We start from the raw sequence: 20,104 nt of genomic DNA, 5'->3' as shown, positions 1-20,104 counted from the left end.
ACATAGCCCAAGTGGACACAAGGCTCTTTCTGCACAGAAATCACTGTGAGACTGAGGCTTTAGTTTGAATTCACTCTCAATACTTTTGTTTTATTGCATATGCACTTCTTGATCAATACAGAAAAATACTGCACCCAGGTTCCAGGATGAGCCTAAAAGTCTACACAAAATTTAAACAACCCTGCTAAGTTGGCTGGCACTGGCCAGACATGCAGAGATATATTCTTAAGCTACACAGGTATAGACATATAGCTATATGGTCAGGGTCAATCTTCTGGGGTTTGATTTTGCGTGTCCACCGACCTCTCAGGGGTTGCAGCCGACTGCTGCATGCCTCACAAGACACAAGAAGCTCTCCTATAGACACTCCCCAGTACGGACAACCAAGTGAGCGAAGCGCAGATGTGTCGATTTTAGCTATGCAATTGCCATAGCTAGAACTGCTTATCTGTGGTTTACTTTCTTTGCCTAGTGTAGACGTAGCCTTAGAATCCGGTCTTAAATCCTCACCTCTACGAACATTTATGCACACTTTTAGTTTTAAGCATGGACATAAGTGTTTGCAGGCTCAGGACTTCAAACATACAAACGCTTAAGCATGTGAGTAAACTTACTCACAAGAGTAACATGGGACAACCTGCATGAGTGCAGTTACTCAACACGCATTCGCATTTGTAGACTTTGGCCTTCAGTAAATCATTCTGGGTAAGTAGTCAAATCCACAAAACCTCTTTCTTTAAATCAGTGACGGGAAGGTATGATCCCAGTGAGGAGGAAGCAGCTGTGCACTCAACCTCTCAACACAGCAAGATGAAAATAAACTCTGATACAAAACCAATCAAGCTAAAGATTTTTACAAAAAGGTTTCTCCATAAAAATGGTCCGACAGGAAAGTAATCTCTTTTTGCAAGTTATGAAAGAGAACCACCACTATTTCTTTTATTAAACTAACAAAGCCTCTTAGGAATTTATCTTTTGTCAGAAACAAAGGAAAACAAAGTGTACGCGCCGTATTATTTCTTAGTTCAGGTCAAACAGATGTCACCTGTAAAGCTAATCCAGCTGAAACAATTCTCGGCCCTCGCTTATGGACAGGGGCCATGAAGTGCTAATTGTTGTTGGGTGTACTGAGGAAGCAGGTTTCCTCGGGGAAAGGCTGTTCCATTTCCTGCAGCCATTCACTAGATAGAAGGAAAGCCTCTCCACGGGGTATCATAAACAAAGCACTTGTGACAAGCATTTATTAAGCTGCATCACAGAACAAATTAAATTGCAGATTCCTGGTGACAAATTCATTGCTGTCAATTAGAACTAAGATAGTTCACTGTCATGTCGTGTGTCCCCCGCCCCCCAGCCTTCTATGACTACAGTAATATTACTGCTTCACCTTTCTATCCTCTTTACTTCAATGCTTTGGTTTACCTACTTATCTGTGCTGACAGACTGAGGGAGAGGAAGAGGGATCACAACCATTAAACACATATACACAGCATTTCCCTTTCCAGGCACAACTCTCTAAACACAATGAGCGGCAGCTGCCAAGCAAATGTAGTACATGGGAAGAAAGAGATTTCAATGGAATTTTGAGCACAGAATTTGTCTGCCCCAAGAGCTTGCACTAGGGTGAAAAGTAGCTGGAAAGCTGTGGGGTCTGGTCTGGTCTCTTGAAGATTGCCTAACCCTCTGGGGGTAGAGCTCCCTAAGGCTGCACTATACTTTACACAAGAAACTAGTTTAATGGCCCCAAGTGAGTTGAATGGATAAAAAATTTGTATCTCCATTCAAACTGTAAAAGTGATCCATGGATGCAGATATCTGTGGATATAAAGTGAGTATCTAGGTTCTACAGATCAGACGTGTGTATGTAATATATGAAAGCAGCTAATCACCACCTTCTCCTGCCTCACCTCTGAACTACTCCACATGTAGCTTGGAGCACAACAGTATATGCATCAGCGATTTAGACAGCACTGAGAAGACTGTCCCATGCACAGCAAACAATGATAATCTAATGAATGAGCTTCAGTACAGGTGTCAAATCAGAGAATGCACTGGGGCAGAAACTCCTGTAAAACGTGGAAAGATTCATCCTCCTCTTGGTTCCTAAACCCATGGGTTTGGAACTAAATCCTTAGTGTCTTAGGGCAGGCCGACACTACAGGAGAATGTCAAATTAGGGTCAAATTAGGTTTTAAAATAAATAAATAAATAAAATAAAAATCAAATGTTAGTTACATAACCAAAGTCGATGTATCAATTTGGTGTTCCGTGCCATCTCCACTAAGGAAGGTTAACGGGAGCATGCACATCTGTTGATTTCCCTTAACACTATGAGGAAGCAGGAAAACCATGGTCAACAGGGCCACCGTGTAAATCTGATTTAGCGTACCCCCCTTAGTGCGTTAAACTGAACTCTAGAAAATCGACCATGGCAGCATCAATTGTTCCTGTATTGTAAATATACCCATATTCAGGCAAACTCCTAATGATTATTGCAATCCAAAATTAATGCAGTAAAAAAAAAAAAAAAATCATCTTGTGATTTGGCCCTCTAGTACAGTAGCTCTCATCCTTTATGGGCTATTATATCCCTTTCAGGAATCTTATTGGGCCTGAAAACCCCCAAGTTATGCCTCACTTAAAAACTACCAGCTTACAAAAAAATCAGACAAAAACAAAAGTGTAACAGTACCGTATTACTGAAAAAATGCTTACTTTCTTAGTTTCACCATAAAATTATGAATCGATTGGAATATTTTACTTACATTTTAGCATTGTCAGCATAAAATTTTGTTTTGCATTGACCTCGCTAGTCTTTTTTATGTAGTCTGTTCTAAAACTAGGCAAGTATCTAGCTGAGATGAGGTACCCTCTGAAAGACCTCTGCACCGCCCTGGGGTACACACACTCCTGTTTGAGAACCACTGCTCTTGTATAACTCTTCATTGTTTAAGATTAAGAAATTCAGATTTCAATAACAGAGCACTTATTTTACAGAACTGGATGCCATGCTGAACCCTCAGGAGTAAAGGGACACCGAACTACACAGGTTATCTCTCTCAGAGGGGTAGCAGTGTGTTAGTCTATGTCTTTGTAAAAAACAACCCCCCCCCCAAACAGTCCTGTAGCATCTTAAAGACTAACAATTTTATTTATAATGTTGTGAGCTTTCCTTGGCAAGACCCACTTCATCAGAATCTGGAGCACTGGTTATCTGTGCTGATCGCACAGTCCGAGGAAGAATATTAAGTATGAAGTGTGAACCTCTAGTCCTGACAAATGGTTTAAATAGCAACAGGGTATGCCAGCATGCTGATGGATTCTCTCTCCCAAATCCTTTAAAAAGGGCATTTTAGATTCTGTCTCCACCAGTAATATTTTAAAAAATCCCACTGTTGCTAACACCAGTTCAACCTCATCCCTATCGAGAGACCTACAATACATGTGGTTCTGACAGCATTTTAACTGTTGTGTTGATTAGCTTTATTTTGAGCAGGGACAGATAACATTGCTTTAAAAGGAGATGGTAGCTGGCAGCCTTCAATTTAGGGCTCCCAACATTGCTAACACCAATGGAGCAGAATCCGTGTTAGCAACAGTGGGAAACATTTTGGAAAGAATATTCCTGTTGTGGACAAAGTTTAAGTTGTTTTTCCTGTAGGAATACACGGTGGTGTTCATCAGGAATCTTCCAGAACACTCTTCTACCAAAAAACACTGATTTGTTAAAAATCGAAATGTTCCAAGGGATTGTTTTGATTTGGATGAAATTGCAATGGAAACCAGGCTGGTTTCTTGACAGCTCCCTGTCAGGCCAAGAGTGAGACACCCTGGGTGTCCCCTCTGCCAAACAGCCCGGGGCCCCAGCTCCAGGGCAGTGATCAGGTAGGCTGTTGTGCTCCCAGACTCTTCATGTGGCAACTGCTGCAAACCCACAAGGATATAGCCTCTTGACTGGTCAGACAGCTTTTCTCCACCCACTCACCTCGACATACACATCCACTTTTTGTTTTATTATGGAACAAGATTTTTTTTCCTAAATCTCAGACTCTCTCAGAATAGAAAATGTGTTATCACATTTGCATGGAATGGAGCAGAGGAAACAAAAACAGCACTGATTTACTGCAGGAAACATGTATTGTTATACTTCCAGTACGAAGGAAGTGTAAAAAGTAAAATGGGACAAATAGTAAGTATAAGTAGCAAATGACATTTTTACAATTCCTGCACATCTAGCTAAGGAAGTGTCTTGGCTGTTTTACCAAAGACAAAAACTGGTTTTGAATATATTTTTAAAATCTTAATACAGTAAATACTTTCATATCCAGCAGCCACAGGACTCGGAGGTTGTCGAATATTCAAATATTTTGGATAAGAGAGAGGTATATCTGGCAATGCATAAAACACTAAAGAAAAAAGATTAGATATTAAACCAAAATATACGCAGAGTACTTTATTTACCAACAATGGCATTGTACACTGTATCTGCTGTATTCATTTATATGTACTTTCACTATACTGTACTTATGGAAACGTAACTAAAATTTATTTGTGGTTAAAATAGGGGTAATTTGAGAGTTCCAGATGATAAACTGCCAGGCATGAAAGAGTTTACTGTAGTAAACAACCCTTTGAGTAAAAATATTTCCATTGCATGACAAGATTTTCAATAGTTTTTTACAGCAACTTTTTCAGAGGCTTATTCAGCCACAGCAGATGAAAAGGCTGGTTCAGGGATGGAAAGGAGAATTATTTCAGAATACTCTGGGGCTATCTGTTACACGTTTTACTTAAAACTACTGACATTTACTGGGACAAAGCTAAAATTTAACCTCGGCTTCGTCAGAAGAATTACACTTGTTTGCACCAGGGCTTAATTTGGCTCAGTATTTTCTAGGATTTAGAGAGGTGACACATATTAATGTCACAAGAGATCTCATTCAAAGTCATGCAATGAACAGCTTGACTTTCTAGTCTCACATTCTTAGAATAATTTAGCTTCCAAGATACCACCCTAAAAATAAATCCAAGGACTTTTATAGTAGTTTTCCTAAAAACAAACAAAGTAAATACTAAGAAAACACCAAATATATCAGGAGATAAATTTTGCACATACCGGTTGAAATAGTAAGTAACCACTGCTCCAGCAATTGTCATTTGCTGACAAGCTAGGATGAATTCACTAGTCCAAATAAGGCCAACTAAATGGTACCACCACATGTAGCGAATGCCAGTCAGAATTTTATATTCTACTTGTCCTCCTGAAATGACTTGTGCACTACCTGAGAAGTCAAAGATATCACAATATTAACCACAACTCAATAAACAAAACTACTTAAAACACATTCCATATATCCCCATGTATTCAATTTTTTGAAAATAAAGTTATAAAATAGAATCCAGCAGTTTAATTCTTGTAACATTTACCAAAGCACACAACTAATTTTAAGAAAAATATTCTTATATGGCCTAATGCCTCAATTTTAAGCCAGGTCATTTTTACAGCTGCCAGTAAATTAAATGGGAATTTTGTCTGAGTAAGAATTTAGGAGAAACGAGGTAAGAATTTCAGGATGTGTTCTAAAATGAAAATAAATAAATGAAAAATCTTCATAATCAAAATATGAAATCTGATTAAGATCAATTACAGAAATACCTAAAAGTAAAGTTTTCACTTATGCAGACAACAGCATTAAACTAAAAGAGAAGAGAGAGAAAGATTGCTGGAAAGGATTAATGATATAAATGTACCACTGAAACAAAGCAGAATAATGTATAGGCCAGGAATCTGCAACTGAAATAGCGAGAAGAGCCATTTTTTCAAATTCAGTTACAAAACTCAATCTTTCAAGAGCTGCAATGCACGTGAATACGAGACAGTCCTTAATAAATAATGTCAAACTGTGGTTTTTATCACCCCTATTTTAAGGGCAGCACACACACAATTATTTGTGCTGGTTAGAAAGTTGTTACCCCCATCTCCAGGCTTTACCACCCTCAGCTCCTGAATCTGCCCCCTATCCCCAGGTTTTACCCCCAAAATCCCGCAAACCTGGCCCCCATTCCCAGGATTAACCCCTCTGAGCCCCATCCCTCCCCCTCGGCTTAACCCCTCTGAGCCCCAAACCTTCCTCCTACCCCAGGATTAACTCCACTAAGCCCCAAACTTCCCTCCTCCCCAGCCCCCAGGGTTAACCCCTCTGAGCCCCAATCTATCCCCCGCCCCCGTCTACAGGCCTGCAGTTCTGCAGAGGCTACAGCTGCTGCCTACCCCCACTGCTCCCTGCTGTCTCCTACTACTTCTCAGTGCGGTTGTGGCTCCAGCAGGGGCAGGCTCGGTAGCCCTCCTCCAAGCTCTCCTGACAGCTTAGACTTCTGCCCAGGTGGGGCCGCTCCCGTCCAGCTGGCTCTCTCTTCTGGGCTCCCTGCCACAGCTGATTGCTGAGCATCTCCAGCTTCCACCTCTTAAACAAAGAACTAGATTCAGTTGGTTCAATGGCAGGCAACTGAATTTACATTTTTGTTTAAGTGGCAGCAGCCTCTGGAGCCACAAGTGGCTCCTTAAAGAGCCGCAGGTTACCATCCCCAGTATAGGTTAAAACTCTGACAAAATAAGGTTTTTCAACATTAAAAAGAGACAACAGAACTCACTCTCTTTATCAATTTGCCAGGGTTCTAATCTGCTGACCTTACGGATACATCTGTTCACCCAAGAGAGACATTCCCTAAGGATCAGCTATGGCTGTTCCTTGATACTAACTTCCAGTACAGCATTCCTGCTGTCAACATGAGCTGAGGCAGGATAAGAAATTGTCCATTAATGCTGTCTAGTGTTGGCAGGATAATTTTATACATTATGCTTTGTTTCTTCAAGACTGCCCAGAGTATGCACCAAGGGTCCATACATTATTGGTGTATCAATTTTTGTTTTACAAGTTATTTTCTGTGGCCACATAATTCATGTTTTATTTTATAGCAGCAATGGGCAACCACAGCTAATAAGCAAACCGCATGAGTGGCCCTCCTTTGGCTTAGTGGGTCACAAGATTGAAATCAGTCATGTGCATTAACCAGGATCCCAAGAATAAGACTAAATACATCAGTACACGGCACGCTGAATACTTCACAACCAGAAATGCTTTAATCATTTATATTTTAGTAGCACTTTATTCAACTACAAATAATAATTTTAAAAAGTCACCATTTATGCCTACTTTACAGTATCAGATTTCTGCCCAGCCTTTTCCCTGCCTCTTCTCCCAAGCGCTTTTTGTCCCTGCTCCTCCCCTGCCCTCCCAGCACCCCCAGAGTGCCATGAATTGGTTGATACCCCATCCTCCCCTTCTTCTCAGAGTCTGAATGCCACAACTCAGCCACAATTCATGGCACGCTGGAAGTGCTGGGGATGAGTAGGTAAGTGCAGGGCACCCAGTACATGAGAAAAGTGGTGGAAGTGGGTAGAGGGTGCGTGGGCAACACGTGAAACCCTGATGAGCTGCAGGTTACCCAACTCTGATTTAGGGTCTAGAGGATAGAGCTGAGAACTGGAAGTCAAAACAAACGGGTTCTATCAAATTTGGGTAGTTCTTATTCTCATTGCTCCCTGGATCATGAGTCACATCCTGCAATATAATGCAGACTACTAAAAAAAGTTCACAGGTCATAACCCAGTCTATTTAATTGCTGCCACGAGGTAACCGTCATTGAAGTGAAAACATAGATGCATACACTGGTTACTTCATGTTCAGAAATGTGTATTCAGTTTTAGCTAAACAGGCAAACTGTCATCAGCTGCAGGCATTTTAGAGAGATTAGGATTCTGCACTGCGGTAAGGAGATCCATTCAGTGGAATACAGCTACCGAAAATTGATCCTACTGTTTTTTAGATCTGTGAAAATTCAAGTTACTTTACAAGTGAAAAACTTCAAGCATGGGCAACTGGTCAGGAGGGGACCCAGAGGCCCATCAACCACATGAGCCTCCCCAGATTGAGGAAGCTTCAGCTGGGACAGCTGCCCCCTCCATCCCAGACCATCTCTCTCCCTGGCCCTGCTCCACTCCTCTCCACCCTTGCTCTGCACTGCCTTGCCTCTTCCCCCAGCTGAGGTGGCCAGGGGGCCAACATGGGCACCAGCCCCATCCCACCACCAGCAGTGGAACTGTTAGGCCCCAGCTCACTTCTTCCTGCCAGTGAGTGTGGGGGGTCAGAGGGGCAGTTCTAACCCTCCCCTGAGCGATGTGCACGAGGAGAGAAGAATGAGCTGGGGCTATGTTGCTGTGTTTTGCCCACCACTGCTGGTGAGTTGGGGGGGGACCCCTACTGCAGGCACCAGGCCCTCCCCTTAGTTCCCTCTAGCAGCAAGCCAGCCCCTTGGCAAATCTGCCCACGGCATTTGGGGTTGCATGAACTTCATGTCCCCCCATGCTTTGCCCATGATCTCTGCTGCTGTTGTGGAATTGCTCACCGGCCACCACAACAGGGCTAGGTCCAACTCTAGGATCCTGCAAATACTACATTAAGGGCCTGATCCAAAACACAGGTTTATTGATGTACAGAAGTACAGCTTGAGCTGGGTGCCTCCAGGGAGGGACCCCGCCTTGCAGAAACCATTAACAATTATACCCCCACAGTTTGTAACACCGCCCATGCCCCTGCCCAGAGTCCAATCCCCTAATTTGAGTAGGGGTCTTCACTCTTCCTAATTGGATGGATCCAGGTGCTGGGAAGATGATCTTGCTGTAGACGCCCGATCATCTTCAAGCAATTGTTATCTAAACTCCTTGCATTCCTCTCTCATTGCTGTCTTTTCAAACTCCTTTTCTGCTCATCAAGAACCAGTTTCTACTGGTTTTGCAGCCGCCTCCCTATTATTCTGCTCACGTCAGCCTGACCTGGGCCTAAGGCTTCAACAAATTTGGTGACTAGTGCTAAGCTAGGAGAACAAAATTTCTTATAACATTTCTTAAAGCATGTATACCAGTGATTCTCCATAACAACTGCCATCTCTCTCCTTCCACCCCTTTGAAAAAGAAGAAAAGAAAAAACTTCTGGCTCTGATTTTATCCCTCAGAGAATTTAAAATAGAGCACATTTCCACTTACAACAAAAGTAAATTTTATCAGCTGCACTGTACATTTGCATCTCATTCTATACTCTGAGCATTTCTCAACTCCTTTAACTCTTCCAGCAGTTTTAGGCCACTGTGTCCTTACAGCATGTCCAACTAGACAAACATGCTCGTACATCAATTGTAATCCTTGTGAGTGGCAACCGTGCAAATAATACTGCACAGTGGATAAAAGAAATAGATCTCTTCAGCCTTCAATTTCATTTGAAGAGAGGTCCTTTCCTTCAGCAGCTGAACTGGGGATTTAAAGGATTTGATGTGAAACCTTTACTTATGAACACTTCCCTATCATGCAAATTGTTTGGATATTTTACTTCTGCACCAACAGACTGGTTAAAATGATTACTGAATGGCTGCATCACACACTATAATTCCACTGCACTTAACAAGCCATTACTATTTAAAATAATGACTAACAATAATAGACTTGGCTTAACAGAAATTGTTATGGGCTGGTATTGCGTCCATAATGTATCACTGCCCTCTGCTGGATGTCATCTCATATCAGCATTTGAGAGGAGCCAAAGATCATGTGCTGTATTCCTGCATGATGTATGTGCGTTATTGACTTATACTCTGTGGCTATGTCTACACTAGAAGCATCTATCTACGGACAGTACAGTCAGAAGAGATGTTCCTTCAAAACTTCTGTAGACAGACTGTGTCTACACATGAAAGTAGATTGATATTTTGACCTGCTCTGTCGACAGAAGGGCCCACGGAGCATTTACACAGCTTTTATTGTTTCTGTCGACATTTTGTGTAGACGCTCCGTGAGTTTTGTCTAGAAAACTCTCTAGTGTAGGCATAGCCTGTATGTCTACAGCAGGGGTCAGCGACCTGCAGCTCTTTATGGAGTCACTTGTGGTTCCAGGTGCTGCCGCTGCTGACTACTCTACCACTCCTGGAGTCATAGTACTAAATTTAATTGGTATCCCTCCCTATTTCCACTGGCAGCTGCTGGAACCTGGAGCTGCATCCTGCAGTGCAATCTCAGCTCCCCTAGGACCCGGCCCAGCTGCCTGCTGGGCCCCAGAAGCTGGCGAGTCTGGCGCCAGTGTCGCTGGGTGGGGAGTGTCAGAGAGTTGCAGGCACTTTCTGGCCTGAGAAGTTGGGCAGTGAGACCAGTGGGTGGGCAAGTAAGATCTGGGTTCAGTGGACAGGTTGGGACAGGGTGTGCAGCTGGAGGAGCTCATCGTCTGAGGAGGGTTAATCCTGCGGATGGGGGTAGAGTGGGGCTGAGAGGAGTAAAGCCTAGGGATAGGGAGACACGTTTGTGGGCCAAGCGGAGTAGAGACGGGGAATGGGGGTGGGGAGAAGTGGAGGGTTGATGCAAACATTGCTCCCTCCTGCTTAAGAGCCTATCCCATATTCCTGGTCCTCATTTGCTCACCAATCCGGGGGTGAAAGTAACAAACTTTCTATCTGATACAAATCATTGTGTGTGCTATTCTTAAAATAGCGGTTATAAAAAGCACGCCTTTGACATTATTTGTTAAGGACTGTCTCATTCACATGCATTGTGGCTCCTGATGTATTGATTTTGTAACTGAACTTGAAAAAATGGCTCTTCTCACTATTTTGGTTGCAGACCCCTGGTCTACGGTAACCATGCACATAAAAATCAATGACAGAATAATGCATTACAGTATGTTTCACATATAAAAATGAGAGACTATTGATAGCAGGCATCAAACAGCAAGGATCTCTCTGATATCCTATTAAAATATATCTCCTTTCTTCACCATTCCAGTGAGATCTCTTCATAGAGGCACAAAGAAAAAAAAAGTAAAAACAGAGCAAAACTTCAGAATATAGTTCTAGTTTGTCTGCAATATACTTTTCTTCCAGCAGTCTAATCATAGCAAGAGATTATTAAATGAAAATCGGTCTTGCCAGTGCAGCAATCTGACAATTCCAAGTGGTTAAGTTGAGACTAAAATCCGCATTGTTGACCCATAGCCTCCTAATGTACATGAACTTCTCTTAAATTTGTTACTCTGATGCAAATACATAAAAAGTTAGCCAGATACCAGGATGCTGCCATAGCATTTCTAGTAAGACTTGGAAAAGTTTCTCCATCTCAATCAGTAGCTCAGTATTACAGCCTTACAGCAGTCACAGCCAAACAGAAGTGGAATATCAATATCAGAGAGCATATTTTCTGAATTGTGCCATACAGACTACAGATGTGACTACTAGAGGGGGTCTTTGCTGACGTCTCAAGCAATCACAAAGTTTATGTGGTTGTAACTCAATTTTCCTCAATCATTTTCCTCAATTTATCAATTCTGCTTTGGCATCAATGTGATTTAGTACCATAAGCCTTATTGCAGAGGTTCTCACAACCTTTGGGTTCGACTCCCAAAATGGGTCACTATCCCCATTTTAATGTGGTCACCAAGGCTGGCTTAATCTGTTTGGAGCTTGGGGTTGAAGCCCAAGCCCCACCAGCCAGAGGGGAAGCTGAAGCCCGAGGGCTTCAGAGCTGCATGGTGGGGCTTAGATTACAGGCCTGGGGCTGAAGGTAGAGCCCTGCCTAGGGCTGTTTAAATAAAAACAAATACAGTGACTCCATAAGCAACTATCAAAACCTTGCACTAAGGGCTGCTTTCCTATATAGAGAAAGAGCACAAGGAAATCATCTAATTTTTGAGGGGCCATTTTTACAGAGCTTGACAAACAGATCATGTACCATAAAAACTACTTGACCTGTGGGGAGGCTGTGCTACTGGGTGCAATATTATCTAATAAAAATAAATATTATATGCTAGTGTGTGCTTAAACAAACTCCAGTTATCCTATTGCAGCCTGACACAAACTATTAAGAAAAAATCATCATTTAATAAACAAACAATACATTATTCACCATTTTAAAAACATACTAAAATACGCAATTGGTAAGAATCAGAAAATATTTATAGTTATACTCTACCCAACTGTGTAGCAAAAAAAGTACCAAACCTAGCATAAAGGCTCCAGTTAATTGTAAATAAATAGGATGTAATGATAATATAAAGCAATGAGAATGCACCTTAGAAGACAGCTACATTACAAATGGAATAGTTGATTAAAATCAAATTATTTAAATCCAGGCTTTCCACCTGGTGATTAAATCATGATTTAAATCCATACAACCTATGAAGAACTATTACATGGCCCTAACCCAGCAACTTAAGCACATGTCTATGTGCGTTTCTGGACTGGGGCTAACATGAGTTAGCGTGTCAGAAAAGTTTAGAGCATGAGCGTTCGTGAGTTAACTCACGAAAGCTCATGCTCAAAACTTTTCTGTTAGTCTATAAGGTGCCACAGGACCCTTCGTTGCTGCTACAGATCCAGACTAACACGGCTACCCCTCTGATACGTGTCAGAAACTGGCTCTTAAACAGCATCATATCAATTCAGACACTTGGAACTTGATGATTTTCCAATATGAACACCTGAACTGTTACCTAATGGCTAGAGCAGGGGTTAGCAAAGTGGGGGACAGGCCCCCTTGGGGGTATGTGAAATTTCATAAGGAGGGGCAGGACAATCAGCTGTGGGGTCTCAGGCTCATCCATCTCATTAAAAAATGTTGAAATATGTTACTGTTTGTATGTATGTGTATTCACATTTATATACCAATTAATAAAGCTTTTACATCCTACATACTTATTTTCTTATATACGCCAAAAGGTTTGTTTTATTTCCATATGCATATAACCAAAATTTCTGTTGGTTTGGATTACATTAGGCAGGTTGGGGGTGGAGGCCCTGCTAATTGTTGGGGTGAAAAGTGGGACCTGACCTAAAAAGTTTGCTCACCCACGGGTTAGAGCATGGGGCTAGGAGTCAATTACAATTGTATTCCTTACCCTGACTATCCTCTTTTGTAAAAAGAATTTTGAGAGGCTTAGTTGTTCTCTGTAAACCCTTTGAATGACTCTGATGACAGTAAATAAGTGCAAAATAACATTCATCTTAATAAAATATAGGAGGATTAAGACAGTTCAAGTACTGATGGAAGATGAATTGAAATGTATTATGGCATCTAGTGGATTATGGGTGTTACTACAGTTTTCTTTTTTTACATTAACTATTATTGTAACTGCATAGGTAGTAACAAACAAGTATCATTTGAATTATTGACAAAAGCCTCTGTTTAATTTTGATGTACTATAATGGTAATTTAGAACCAGGATTAAAGCTGATTTGCAATTAGAAAAACAAACGAATATACAGGCTGATATTTCTGTATCTACTCTGACACCTACTTGAAAACTCATTAGCACTTTAGTTTGTTTTAGGAAACAAAAATTAATATTTTAGCTGGCTAAATGGCTGAAAATTACAGCTATTGACATCTGCTAAAAACAACCCAAAAGCAAAGGACTGAAAATACACGCTTTTATATTCCTAAGAGTCTAATAACTTTTTTGAATATGTTGGACTCACCTGGCATTTTCCAAATTTAAACAAGGACATTTGTTAAATGCTTTTGTTGCATACTGGAGAATTAGAGTGAAAGTTCCTTTGAGTTTTGCGCATTCACTCATTGTCAGCTCTGCTTAAATAAAAGAATGTGTTGTCTCCTCTATCATTCCTGGCCATTAGTACTTCAAATTTAGTGCATTCTGATTTATTTTACCTAACTGCTACCAGTCTTACTAGACTTACTGTCAAACTGCATGAAAAGCAATCCTAAACTCTTAAAACTGAGTATTACACCCTTATGGCTTTAATGTGTCACCTTTACCCAAATTAATAAAAGGCCTGAACCAGATGAAAGCAGTCAACTAACTAAAGGTGCAATAGCCTACCGAGCTATACTAAAGCACTGATCATTTTGCTGATTTTGAAAGATGCTTCCCTTTCAGTAACAACCACATAATGTAGCTTCTGGTATTCCGAGGCCACATGTAACCATCACTGATTAGGGGCAAAAATACTATAGGCTATGAGGAGTGCATTGAAGAGACATCGATGACACATCAAAGCAAAGTAAATCTGCCCCAAAAAGAATGATGTTCAGTGTTCAGTTATTCAGGAAAGATTCATGAAGAGGCTACAGGGGCTGAAAATTTGGTACCATGGCGCCTCACAACTTTGGGGAAGCAGCAAGTCACCCACCCAATAAATACATCCACCAAGTATTTCTGAAATATCTCAACAGTTGGGGATGGAAAGGAAGAGGGTGGAGAAAGAGAAAATCTCTCCACAAACCTACAGAGCTTTCCATCAAACACTGGGAAGAGGGGACCTCTGTCAACCGCTCGTTTAGTGACTATCAGAGGAACAAACATTCTGAAAACACCTCTACCAAAAATAAATTACTGATGTATACCTGCCCCCTTCCTGTCAGGACTGCACAGGGAGGTTACCACAGCTATTGGCCCCAGGGAAGGAGGAAAGGGAAGAGGTGGAGACAATGACATACACTTAATGAGAAGTAGCAGAGCTTGGTTGTGTTTTGTTTTTCCATACGCTGCAAGCAAGTACGGATACCTCATTGTCCCAATAATTTTTTGAGATTAAAGGAAAATGGTGAAGATATGAAGAACAAAAGGAAAATGTTCATGACAAAGCAAAATGCATCTGTCCTCTGTAACATTCTGCATTAACTCCATCCCACAAAACACTAGCTACCTCTGCATAAGGTAGGTACCGTAATATTTAAAGTAAACAGGCAACAAAACCACAACATTTACCATACAAGCAGTTTGCATGAGGTGTGTCATCCCTCACACATACCGACATCATCTCTCCACCTGTTCATCTGGCCTGCCCCTATAGCAGACTTAAAATCCCCATTTCCTAGTTTAACTGGATTCACCCTTTTCATAGGCCTCTTTTGTTTATCATTCTCTCTCTCTCTGTTCCCACTGTGTATACCAGTGGATACACAGCCAAAGGTTAGAAGCAGAAGAGTTATTTCCTTCCTTCATTCCTAAATTAAACAAGAGCCCAAAAGTCTGCAATTATTTTTGCTATTTAATGGGAACTGTAAGTGCTTTCAGTAAGCTGTATGATATCTAGTTCGACCGTCGCATATGGAAGTACTTGTTCATCATTTTACTGACTGCTATGCTCATGGAAGACATTGAATCTCAGGCCATGTCTGCAATTACAGCCGAATATGGAGTACACACACTACATGCCCCACCTAGCGTAGATATAAATCACCTAGATGGTGCAGCTCTGCTTAGGCAAGAACAGCCAACCCAGAACCTTTGTGTACCCTACCTGGCTCTCTACACGCCAAAGCAATGTCTTCTCCAGCTAGAAGCTTCCCCTCTCGGAGTTCACACCTCCAGATCTACTGATGACAATACAACTCAGCCTGCCTGACTGAGCTAACCTCATTATCCCCAGCCTTGCTCTGGCCTATTTATACCTGGCCTTGCAGATTTCCAGGACCAGCATCTGAAGAAGTGAGTTAACTCACGAAAGCTCATGCTCTAAACTTTTCTGTTAGTCTATAAGGTGTCACAGGACCCTTCGTTGCTGCTACAGATCCAGACTAACACGGCTACCCCTCTGATACTTCTCCAGCTACAGTGACGCCCCCCCTCCTTTTTTTTAAGCAGAGTGGTCTCTTACTACCAGAACCTTTCCTCATGCAGAGGAAGGCTCTAGCAGCACTTAAGGGCTTTGGGAGGGGAATGGAAAGGCTGCAAAGAAAGGCTCTGGAAGCTCCCTGCTGCAAGAGCCTTTCTGAGCAAAAGGGAAAGGCTCTAGCAAGGAGAGGCAGTGGAAAAAGATGCCAGCAGCTTCCTGAAGCAAGTAAAGGCTTTGTCAGCTTTCCACTGCTGGAGCCTTTCCCTGCTGCTTCCCTTTTCCCAGAGCTTTTGCACCGGGGTACACCACACAACAGTAAATATTGATGCAATCTGTTTTCCACTGCAACATGTAACAACATGTGCCCTACATGCTGCTGTCAGTGTAGACAAAGCCGATAGTATAAGAACCCTATGCTCTTTGCCCACAGGGGCACTATACATAGAAGCTTCACTCTTGTCCTGGAAAGATTACTCATTCTGTGGCCTCCCAATCGAGACTGCCCTCAAGTATGCCAACTGTGATAGTTACCTGCCCACTATGTAGTCAGAGACCATGATTCTTGCGTTATACATATACCCCCATATGCTGATAATTCCTTTCAGTCACTACTAAGATAGAATGAACTTGGGACACTCTTCACATGTGAAAGGTTTTTTTGTTTTGGGGATGTTTTTGGCCCTGTTCAGCCCCAGAGCTAGAGCCCCGTTTAATTTTTTTCCTAGGAGGAACTATGCCCAACAGAGCCAAAGTTTAAAATTTATGAGCTCCACCTCTCCCATTCTTATCCCTCCTCTTCCATCTAGTCATTCCTTCCAAGTCCTCTGCTTGAATGCCATTTTAAAATTTCTCACAGTAATGTTCCCCAGAATAATGTTACATCTCTAGCAAGAGAGACGGCATCGTCCTGTTGTTCTTGTAGTAGAAACACAGTCACTTCACAACTTCTGTACTAAATCAAAGCCCTCCACATATCTATTATGCTCCCCACTTACAACTATGTATTTTGAATCTGTAATGACATTTTACATTGTGACAACTAAATAAGAAAGAACAAAGTAAGTCACTATGAGTGTGCACAAGTGTCTCTCTCCTCTAGCATGTTATATTATCCTCTCCTCAGTAACTACCTGCAGAACTAGGAAGGTGACGTAAACAGAAAACAAGACCATAATATAACTATATTACAACATACACTATACATCATACACCAATACCATCAGGTTCTGTGTTTAAAGACCAAATTTTAAACAAGATAGTGTAAAAACACGAGCATGATAAATTACAACTACTTACCTGCAGTTCCTAAGCTGAGTAGCACAGCAACCCAGAACACCCAGAAGAAAATGAGAATTAAAAAGGTCCACAGAGGCTGGAACAATAGGAAAGGGACTGCGCTAATTATTTTATTAACAATATGAAAGAGCTGCAGAGTAAGCTGAATCTTCTTCCTTAGTACAAATACGAGGGAAAGTAGAACTATCTATTAAAAGAGAGCAAAAACAAATCAGAAAGATAGTAAACCAGGGATTCTTTCTTAAATTATCAGAAGTTGCCAAATTTCATAGGAAAAGCGTGAAACAGATTTCACAAAGATGCTGCAGCAGAACACGTCTTTTCATAAAACCATTATGCACTAAATCTTTAAGGCTGTAAAAGCATTAAGCAATGCGTAAAAGACTTAGCACACTGGAAACTATAAAACAAGTATTGACAATACAAGCAGCTTTACACCACTTTTCTAGCCTGCTCTACACAAAGATGTCAGATGCTCTTAGAGGAGCAGCAGATTATTTGGAGTTCTACAAACGGCACCAGAACAAATCTGCAAGTTTCACACAAACAAATTTGCTCCAAAAGAAACCCCTTTATATTCTTCTATTGAGTATGAAAAGAGGTGCAGCTCCTGCTATCTGACAACATACAAAGAATACACAAGAAATCACTAATGTCTATCAAGTACATTAGTAATTTGAACACAGTACAGATGGCATGTTCTTTTAAAGTAATATTAATGCAGCTGTTTCTCGCTTCCCAACAATATATGGGGCTACAATGCTAAATAAGAAAACATTCATTTTAACAGCATAAAGCCCTAGTAATCAGGTTGTGCGTGATGAGCAGGAGGTGAATGACAGGAAAAGTAAAAATTCAGCACCACAGTTTGTGGGCAGAACACTAAATTGTGGCACTGAGCTTCCATTCCACTGCAATGGCTGCTTCCCCTTTGTTCCTCTTACAAGGTATGTTGGAGCCTCAGGAGCCACATTTACATGAATCTAGAGTCTCTGGACTCATTCAACCCCATTAGTAGCTTAAATGAAGAGAGTCTATAGATTCACACTATGGCAGCATACCCAAGGCATTGGCCCTCCAGCACAGCTCTTCTGCTGGCTCTGTTCTGCAGCCCTAACACATGTGGAAAGTCTTATACAGACCTCATATAACACAGGTGAATTTTACCAAAAAAGCGTAACAAAAGGCTTATGTAATTATAGGCAGATCTTACCTGGCTGCAAATGGAAAGAAGACACCACAGTGCAATCTGCCACTGGATAAAATAACTCTGTCATTGTTGAAACTTCACTATACTACCTCAGTTACACTTCACAATGGAATGTCCACTTTTCAATGTCAAATTTAAATAAATGAAGGGGCACGTACACCTACATTGCTGTCATATAGTTTTATTCAAGATTGAAATCTCTAACATTAAGCTCCCGAAAAAACATGCTGTAACATTTCTCACCGTAATCAATGTAGCTATGATAGCAAATCCAAGTAAATATTTTACATTTTCTTGTTCAGTTTCCAGTTCTATGCTTGGGTCATTGGTGTAGTCATAATACAACCACCAGAGAACACCTGAGACAACTAGAACAAACACAAATCCATGAAATTATAGACAGTACATCACAAGTGACTGGAAAGCTAATATGTACATCTTTATGGCTCTGTTACCCTGTCCTCTTGAATTCAGATTAACTCAGGAATAGTGCAAAGTGAGAAATATTAGGTGTAAATGCACAGATTTATGAACAATAAAACAAAACTGTAGAGTTTGTGTGCAATTTTGAGGTCAAAGCTAACATTAAGTCTGGTTTTCTTGCAGCTCTGAAGTTACAGCATTGTTGCACAAGATAAATATAATTTATAAGATTGGTCAAAGCCTGAAATGTGATCTTTCTGAATAGTTCTCCCTTTATAAATGGTGTACTGTTAAATTCTTTATTTAACTGTGTTGGAAATGTTACCGCTAGCCAGACTCACATCATTTGTCAAAAGAAATTAAATCTACAGACAACTGTAAATAAATAAACTTAAACCAAAACCAAACCTCCCAACACTGTAATCTCACAACTAGACCTGCACAGCCAGATCTTTTCATCCACATAGAAATAAGGGTCCAGCATGGGTCTGATTTCAGGACTGAGACCCAATTTTGCCTACTAAAGGATACTTGAGGAAAAATCCATTTGCTCTGTCTTGCCTTTATGTTTTTCTTTCAATTCAGTAAAAAAAAGTCTTAAACATTTATTTTAAATAAATATACTTACATAACAATCCAAACACAACTAGTGTTATGAAAATATGGACCAGAAGAGTGGTGATGAATCTGAAGGTTAAAACCATTATTAAAGAGAAGGCTGGAAAACAAACAAACAGTTAACTTCTCATGACTGTTGTAATCCATTTAATCAAACTAACAGTTGTACAGAAAGTTACATTTTTCTGCATTCTAGGTTTTTTTTATTTGTAAATATTGATCTTGAAAGCAGAGATTGAAGAGGTTTAAAATGGAGGAGAGTCTGTTTTGAAGACGTATGTTCCAAAATCACACCCTAAAATGATCAGAACTGGCAATTACATAGCACAGTCAGGTGCTTAGGGTAAACTCATTACTGGTATAACCCTTGCCTTCTGACACCTATTTACTCTTGGATGGATTTGCCATGTGTTCTCTAATTCTGAAGCCAGTTCTTGTCAATTTCAACTTGCTCATGAAACATGAAATCAAAGCTACCAAACTGATTTTTTTTACTCTGAAAATGTAAATTACCTTTAATTATTAATAACTTAATGACTTTAATAATTAAGCTTCAGAATCATGACAGTACCAAATTTTTTCAATTTATATGACTAAGACCTGTAATTCAATTGTTGCACTTCAAGGTGTGAGTGCAATGTATAGTCCACTCAGGGGTCCATGCGGAGGACTCCAAAGCCAGAGAACTTTGCCTAACAGTACAGCAATGGGGTGATACTAACATAAGAGTGATCATCTCAATCCCTCTGTTCATCCCCATTGCCCCAATGTATGGATTCAGTATTGCACTCAGGTTTTGCACCTAGGGCGAAGCAGCTTGCACCTCACAGCATGGGTGCTGCAAACCTAGACAAGGAATAGGAGAGCTGTTCTAAGTTCTTTGAC

At 40.9% G+C, this 20,104-nt stretch overlaps 1 protein-coding gene across 1 annotated transcript in view; it reads right to left on the bottom strand.

Moving 5' to 3' along the window:
* The window catches only part of SLC44A3 (solute carrier family 44 member 3), a 92,039-nt gene that overhangs the window by 45,959 nt on the left and 25,976 nt on the right, over positions 1-20,104 (bottom strand). Inside the window, exons 7-10 of the mRNA XM_075002485.1 lie at positions 19,230-19,319; positions 18,422-18,546; positions 16,969-17,155; positions 5,117-5,282 (exon numbers count right to left, since the gene is read on the bottom strand). Coding sequence (XP_074858586.1) covers positions 5,117-5,282; positions 16,969-17,155; positions 18,422-18,546; positions 19,230-19,319 — 568 coding nt within the window. The remainder of the gene's footprint in view (positions 1-5,116; positions 5,283-16,968; positions 17,156-18,421; positions 18,547-19,229; positions 19,320-20,104) is intronic.

Source organism: Carettochelys insculpta, chromosome 9, assembly GCF_033958435.1.
Source record: "Carettochelys insculpta isolate YL-2023 chromosome 9, ASM3395843v1, whole genome shotgun sequence".
Lineage (NCBI taxonomy): Eukaryota > Metazoa > Chordata > Testudines > Carettochelyidae > Carettochelys > Carettochelys insculpta.
The sequence above is the reverse complement of the archived record's forward strand: the minus strand, read 5'-3'. Positions and strand labels throughout refer to the sequence as shown.